The 7,730-nt window shown below is 45.5% G+C and overlaps 1 protein-coding gene across 3 annotated transcripts in view; it reads right to left on the reverse strand.

Annotated features, from left to right (window-relative positions):
* Positions 1-7,324, reverse strand: part of NUP214 (nucleoporin 214) — a 90,135-nt gene extending 82,811 nt beyond the window's left edge. For all 3 annotated transcript variants that reach the window (XM_086324506.1, XM_086324505.1, XM_086324507.1), the window contains exons 1-6: positions 7,045-7,324; positions 4,497-4,692; positions 3,701-3,852; positions 2,141-2,339; positions 1,173-1,243; positions 586-649 (exon numbers count right to left, since the gene is read on the reverse strand). In XM_086324506.1, coding sequence (XP_086180632.1) covers positions 586-649; positions 1,173-1,243; positions 2,141-2,339; positions 3,701-3,852; positions 4,497-4,692; positions 7,045-7,245 — 883 coding nt within the window. In that variant the 5' untranslated portion in view covers positions 7,246-7,324. The remainder of the gene's footprint in view (positions 1-585; positions 650-1,172; positions 1,244-2,140; positions 2,340-3,700; positions 3,853-4,496; positions 4,693-7,044) is intronic.
* Positions 7,325-7,730: the final 406 nt, after the last annotated feature.

Genomic DNA, 7,730 nt, shown 5'->3' on the forward strand with positions numbered 1-7,730 from the left:
GATAACCCCTGTACATTATAAAACTATCAGCTCATAGATAAATATCCAACTACTATAGCTTTTAAAAAGGTCTAGACTTCACTAAATATAATTCACAAAGATTCAAAAAGCCCAAATTCATTCCAGAGGGGTATTTTACCCCCAGCAGATGATAATCAAAGCAAATAATGAAGAATTCTAATTAAAAAAAAAAAAAGTCAGGATCCATTTAACGTCATTTACCACGTGACACAGGTACCTACTAGAGAATTACCGTTACAGTGACTTAATCGTGTGTGTACGCTGTGCTCAGTCATGTAGCCATGTTCAACTCTTTGCCACCCGTGGACTGTAGACCACCAGGCTTCTCTGTCCAGGGGATTTCCCAGGCAAGAAGACTGGAGTGGGTTGCCATTTCCTTCTCCAGGGGATCGTCCCATCCCAGGGATCGAGACCTAATTAGCTAACTGAAACAATGACAGTTTTCACACAGGACACCAGCACTTTCCTGAGCCGGTATGCAGGCACCTCACACGGTCTAACATTTCTGCACTACAGACAGTGCCTCATTAGACGTCAGCCTAGTAAGAAAGGCAGATGTGTTACCTCTGACGGGATGGTCTGCCTCATAAAATGGAGGACAAGGAATGACTTTTTTTTCTTGCAAAGTCTGAAAGAGATTTGAAAAAAACAGTGTCAAACAAAGCAATCCCCAGACCGAAAATCCAACAACTGTATTATCATTTTACAGGCCAATGCCCTAAAAGAACGTGTACCAAATTTCATGTAACAACTTTTTGTAACGGTAAAGAAGAAACAGAACCTGAACCTCAAACCTATTCCGCCACGTTCACCACCCTGTACCCTGCAGAGAACAGGAGGAACACACGACAGCACGGGCCTCGGCACTGCCCGCGAGCCTCTCCTTCTCAACCAGGTCTGATCAGACATACACAGATTCTCTGCCAATTTATACTGAAGAGTATTCATGAATATTATCTCTGGAAGACCACAGGAAAAGGATGACAGAGTGGACACGCGACAACTCTTTCCTGCATTCTCTTGGGTACAGACAGATTTTTTGCAATGAACATAAATTATATTTTAATAGGAAAAAACAGCAAAAATACTACCAAACCAACCCCAAAACAGTTACTTGATAAAAACGCTCTGAAGCCCAAGGCAAGACTTACAGGAAGATACTGGACCACAGTTCCATTCTGCTTCCCCACAGCCAGCTGCTTTCCTTTGGGGCTCCAGCACACTGGACAGAGAAGAAAATACTACCAATTAAAAACTGAAGAAAATGGAGCAAACCATGAGATATGTACCAAAACAGCCATGTAATCACCACTTCAGGCTTCCCTGGTGGCTTAGCGTAAAAGATCCACCTGCCAATGCAGGGGGTGCAGGTTTGATTCCTGGCTCAGGAAGATCTCTTGGAAAAGGAAATGGCAACCTACTCCAGTATTCTTGCCTGGGAAATCCCATGGATAGAAGAGCCTGGCGTGCTGCAGTCCATGGGGTTGCAAAAGGGTCCGACATGACTTAGCGACTAAATGACAACAATTACCACTTTGTGTTCCTCTTTCTGTCAGTCCATGGAAGACTGTGGGGTCATCCTTACTTGGCAAAGTAAAAAAAGAAACATCATGTCGATGACACAGTTGAATTGTGATTTGTTACTGGGCCACTGAATCAGTTGCTAAAAAGGCTTTTTCAATGGAATATTGCCCAGAAAGCTGTAAAGTGCAGAAAACTCCAATTTTTAGATAAATCGAGGAGGGTAGAAAAGGTTTTCAAATATCAAGAAATCTTTCTCTTGCTTCTATTGGATATTTTCTAATGTTTTCCCCCTAAGGTATAAATGACCGTTTCAGAGTCTGATCTTTTAGGTCAAAATAATTATTTCAACAACACAGTTCTAAACCAAACATTTCTATACCCAAACATTTCACCAGAAAGCCCATGCACACTGAAGGTGAATCATGTGTGCTGTGTGGCTTCAAGGACAGTAACTACAGAAATAAAATACACTCTCTCCACTTCTACCAAAAAAACAAGTATGACAAAGAGCCCCATTTGCTTTTTTCCTCAGAGATTAATTTTTAAATAGATGACCATTACCATATGTTACAGAGTAAAAGACGTCATTACTCACCAGACGTTACTCCTACTGTGGAAGGAAGGGTCGCACACACTTTCACTGTCTCTGTGACTTGTAGGACTGCAATGCTGCCGTCGGCCAGACAAACTGCCACCATGGAGGAGACCGCAGGGTTCCACTTCATGTCAATCACCAAGCCTCCCACATCTTTCAAGAGCTTATGATATGCAAACGGACGTTTCTGCTGTTTAGCCTTTTAAAACAAATGCCCAGAGGCAAAAATAAACAGATAAATACAGAGACATTCAATGGTCCAAGGAAATTATTGAATATGCAAGTTTTTTCAAATTACAGTTCGGTTTTCCCCATGACCATGAAAAAAAACTGTAGCTCTACACAACAGTCTATTTGTTACAGACAATTTTAACATAATTTTGAAAATGGCCATCAATTATTGTAGCATACTCAGAGGGACTCTCAACAGGGAATATGCAAATGCAAAATAATGGATAAAGAGCATAAACAAAATAAAAACTGAGACTCTGCTTCTTAATAGTGTTGGGTCCTTGAATTTTAGAGAGTGTTCATCTTAAAATACTGAGCTTATTTTAATTGGTATGCAGAAGCCCCAGCAGGCTTCAAAATTCCAAAATAGCCTCAGTGAACGATCTGCTGTCGAAGGCTAACGAAAGATTAATGATATAAAAGGTGCTTCGATACGTATGGTTGAGTCCCTTCACCGTTCAGCTGAAACTATCACAACATTGCTAATCAGCTATATCCCAAAACAAAATTAAATGTTTAATAAAACAAGAAAGAAAGAGAGACCACCTGAGGCCACATTAAAGGCGTGCAGGCCCCGCACACACGCTAATCTTCTATCAGCAACCCCGCCGTTGAGCCATTGCTGCGAAACTCCTTGCCAAAGCCTTTGGAGCTGAGGCATGGTGTTTCAGGGGCATGAGCCTGCTGCATCCCCCTTTCCCCAGGAGAGGAATAAAGAAATTCCTTTCTACTTAAAAAAAAAAAAAAGTGCCTCAAACAAACAAAACCCCCCAAGTACTGCTGTACTCTTGGATGGTTACTTAACTCTTTGGGCCTGTTTCTCTATCTCTGAGATGAAGACCATGATACCGAGTGTATAAGGCTAGTATAGAGCCAAGAGGGGCAGGCGTGAATGAAAACACGGCACGCAAAGCACTAGCACAGGGCCTGGCATGCGGTCAATACAAACACTCAATCTTACTACTACCATTACTAAACAGCCTGGGATGGAAGAACACTGCAGGAGGAGGCCAGAGACCCAGCATGCAGGAACTTCTGACACTGTCTACTAACTCTGTGGCCTCAGGCGAGTCACTTAGAGTCCCTGAGCTCTGGCTGTCTCAAGTGTAAATGAGAAATGATAGCACCCTGGGGCAGATGGTGTTACAAAATAATTTCTTGAAGTCCCTATTATCGCAAAGATCTTGATTTATGATTCTATAATTAAGGACCTCTTAAAAACCCGAATTCAAATCTAGAAAAAGAATTCAAAGGTCAACCAGGAACTTCTAGGTTATGATTCAATACCAGGCACTCTTCCTAAGTCCCTAGAATCTGCCGGCAGCGTACCTCATTTGAGAATGTGCGAACATCAAAAAAAGCAATAACGGAACCATATTCACTGGACGTCATGCACACGGACAGTGTGAGGCTATCGCAGCTCAGGGCCAGGTGATGTATCGGGAATTTCATAGGAACCAGCAAGCTTTGAACTTTATCGACTGAAAACAAAAAACAGAGAGCAGAAAATGGAATGTTTGAAGCATAAGCCACAAACTCTATTCAGGTCTATGTGAAACCATTCTTGCATCTACATAAACGTACGCACCCTGATACCACGTTGTGCAGAAGCACTGCAGCTTCCTTACAGATGGCTAATGCTGCACTGAGTATCGTAGGGACTCTCCCTCATACGGCCTGGGGAAACCAACTGTGACCACAGCCCTGGTTCAATCTAGTCCTGTACCATATTTCTGCAACAATGCTCCAAACAGTACACGTTCCCATGTGTTTGGATGATGCTGTCGTGACAACTAAAAGGCCATGCAGCAAAATTCTTCTCCTAGAGAGCCAGAACCCAAGTTGAACTGAACAACAAAAAAAATGTGTGGCACAAAGGTAAGCCGTTCTTCCCTCTGAGTTCAGAGGAACAAGTCATCAGAAGAGAAATACAAAGGACCAGCGAGAACACCCAGGAAGGCTTCCAGCAGCCCATCTAGCACTTCCTCTTCTTGGGGGTCAACCTCAGGACCCCCAAAACTACTAAGAGTAGTTTTACTTTTACTATGTAAACTTGAGAAGCAAATGACATTAGCACTTCACTATGCTCCTCTCTCTATCATGCAACGTAAACCAAGTAACTTACCTATCTTATTAGGATCATCTCCAGGTTTATTCTGAATAAGAAGATTTTTAGTAGAAAAAACGTGCAATCCACTGGCTCCACCAGCAAAGACCAGGCCATATTTGTTGGACACAGAAAGCAGACTTGAGCGTTCCTTGGGCAACTCCTCAGGAGAATCAAAGATTCTCACTTTCTTCAGTGCTCTAAACTGAAAATCCTATGGTGCAGGGTCAAAACAAGATCAATTCAGGGAAAACAGGACATTAGCTTATCTGTCATATTCTGGTACACCAAAATATATATTACCCTGCGAGTAAAGACTGTGTGGCCGGTTTGACCCCTGGGTGGGGCAGATCCCCTGGAGGAGGCAATGCCAACTCACTCCAATATTCTTGCCTAGAAGATTCTATGGAAAGAGGAGCCTGGTGGGCTACAGTCCATGGACTTGCAAAAGTTGGATGCGACTGAGCATGCACACGTTAAGTTGTACTATACATATTTTTTCCCCTTCAACTCTAAACCTATCTTTAAATCAAGGTTTTAGTGAAAAGAATGTAAGTCTCCTTTTGCTTACACTCTAAAAGACATAAAAACCAAAGACAGCCTTTCTCAGCCTTCATTTGTGTACCTTTACAGTGTTTCCTATGGCTTCCTTTGTGGCTCAGGTGGGAAAGAATCTACCTGCAACGCGGGAGACCTGGGTTGGGAAGATCCCCTGGAGAAGGGACAGGCTACCCACTCCAGTATTCTGGCCTGGAGAATTCCATGGACTGTATAGTCCATAGGGTCGCAAAGAGGCGGACACGACCGAGCGCCTTTCACTCACTACACTACACGGTGTTTTCTACAGGATCCCCACATACTAATTTACTTGGATGTGAGGTTTAAACATATTTGGTAAAAGAGTAACTGAAATAATCTTCTTAATTACAACTGCATATGGTGATGAGAAATCCACACGGCTTTCCAGGTGAGACCATAGTTCAGTTCAGTCACTCACTGTGACTCTTTGCGACCCTATGGACTGCAGCATGCCAGGCTTCCCTGTCCATCACCAACTCCTGGAGCTTGCTCAAACTCGTCCATTGAGTCAGTGATGCCACCCAACCATCTCATCCTCTGTAGCCCCCTTTTCCTCCTGCCCTCAGTCTTTCCCTGCATCAGGGTCTTTTCCAACGAGTCAGTCGCATCAGGTGGCCAAAGAATTGGAGCTTCAACTTTAGCATCAGTTCTTCCAATAAATGTTCAGGACTGATTTCCTTTAGGATGGACTGGTTTGATCTCCTTGCTGTCCAAGGGACTCTTAAGAGTCTTCTCCAGCACCATAAAGTTTTCAGTTTTTTGTTAATTCTCATCCTGATAACCTCTGGGTCTTGGTAATCAGAAACTCAATGTGAGACCACCATTTTCTGAGTCTGTGGTTCTAAAACCTTTTTATCCTTCTGCCCCAACCTACATGAGGAACAGGGCACACTCTCACTGGGTTGGTCACCCTTGGCAGAGATTCTCAAGAAGAGACTTCTACTCTTAACATGGTATGGATTACTACTTCCTAATGCATTTCAGTGAGTTGTTGTTCAAATGCCTAAAATCTTCCCATGACTTATTAATATTTCCTTTCTATGGACATGAGTGTGAGCAAGCTCTGGGAGTTGGTGATGGACAGGGAAGCCTGGCAGTGCCGCAGTCCATGGGGTCGAAGAGTTGGACATGCCCGAGCGACTGAACTGAGCTGAAATTGGGATCATCTGATCCTCTCAAGTTTCCTGACTTCAGGAGGATTTCCAGTACCAAAAACGGACCTCCAATTCTAGTTAATTAAAGGACCTGTGGGCTTCCCTGGTGGCTCAGACAGTAAAGAATCCGCCTGCAAGGCGGCAGACATGGGTTTAATTTCTGAGTCAGGAAGATCCCCTGGAGGAGAGGTTGGCAACCCACTCCAGTATTCTTGCCTGAGAATCCCATGGACGGAGGAATCCAGGGGGCTACAGCCCATGGTGTCCCAAGGAGTCGGGAACGACTAAACACAACAAAAACAAAAGCGCCTGTAGGATAAGGGATGATCCCTGCTCTGCGTTAAGCAAGCCTGGGTTACAGGCTTGAACTAGTTCAGCGACAGAGGAGAGAATCTTTAAAACTGCTCACAACAACCTAGATTTCAGTCCGCCCGTCAAAGGCGGCTTTGGGTAAGTTACTTTCCGAGCCTCTATTTGCTCTTCTACATTAACAAGTACTTCCTAGGGTCGCTGTGATAGTTATCAGTGCCTGGCATGCAAGCAAACGCTCAATAAACAACAGTTATTCCCATACTCCGACGACCACATTAAAGTAACTACGATAACTCAGGAAGCTCGCGCAAGACCAACAGGGGACGCGGAAAGTACATTCCGTGGGGCTTTCACGCCCGCTGCACGGCAGAGCGCTCCAGGACGCGGTAACAAGAACTTGCATCGCCTCACACCGTTCAGCCAGGAGGCGGGGCAGCGGACACCCGCGCTTCCCGGGTCAGGGAGGCGCCAAGGCAATACCAGGATTAAGGAAGGGTGGGAGGCCCTGGCCAACACCTGACCTTCATCTCCCGCTCAGGGATCACGGCATCCATTTCGTCTCCCATCGCGCGGCCCTCAGTTGGTGAAAGGAGCCACCACCACCGCCGCCCGCGGCCTGGCCCACGCAGCCCAGGTCTTTCCGAGGCCAACTTCCTCCCCTCAGAGCTTGCGACGAGCTGCACAACTCGCACTTCCGGCGCGCTTTTGGTGACGGCACACATTTCGATCCGCGGCGTGGCTGAGGAAAGCTGAGGGGACCTTCTGAAGTCGCGCGGCCGCCTCCTAGCAGCCGTCTCCCATTGGTCGGCTCGGAAGAGTAGGAGGCGTGGCCTGGCAGTCACTGCGCCTGCGCCCGGCTGCTCCCCGGCCGCCGCTGTCGTCTGCAGGTGGCGTGGGTTCGCCTCGTGTGGGTTTCCTTTAGTCTGTAGTGCAAGCGCGAGATATCCACGCTCGTTTCGTTGAGGCTTCACAGTAATCTTTGGATGTAGGTGGTTATTAATAGTTTCGATTTCAAAGGTGTTAGGAACTTGACAAGTATTTCCAAGGGGCAGCTTCTGAGAAAGGCTTTGGACGGGGTGTGGAAGGAAAAGTTGTTCAGAAAGTTGATGGGACGGGGCCTCGCCCCTGGTGTTTCTGAAGGCTGAAAGGGGAGATTAAAGGACCCCAGCGATCAGCTTTGTTTACTTTTTTCAAGGTAGTCATTTCT

The sequence above is a fragment of the Bos grunniens genome, chromosome 11 (assembly GCF_055505025.1).
Source record: "Bos grunniens cultivar Pamir isolate PY7600 chromosome 11, Bosgru_T2T1.0, whole genome shotgun sequence".
NCBI classification, from domain to species: Eukaryota; Metazoa; Chordata; class Mammalia; order Artiodactyla; family Bovidae; genus Bos; species Bos grunniens.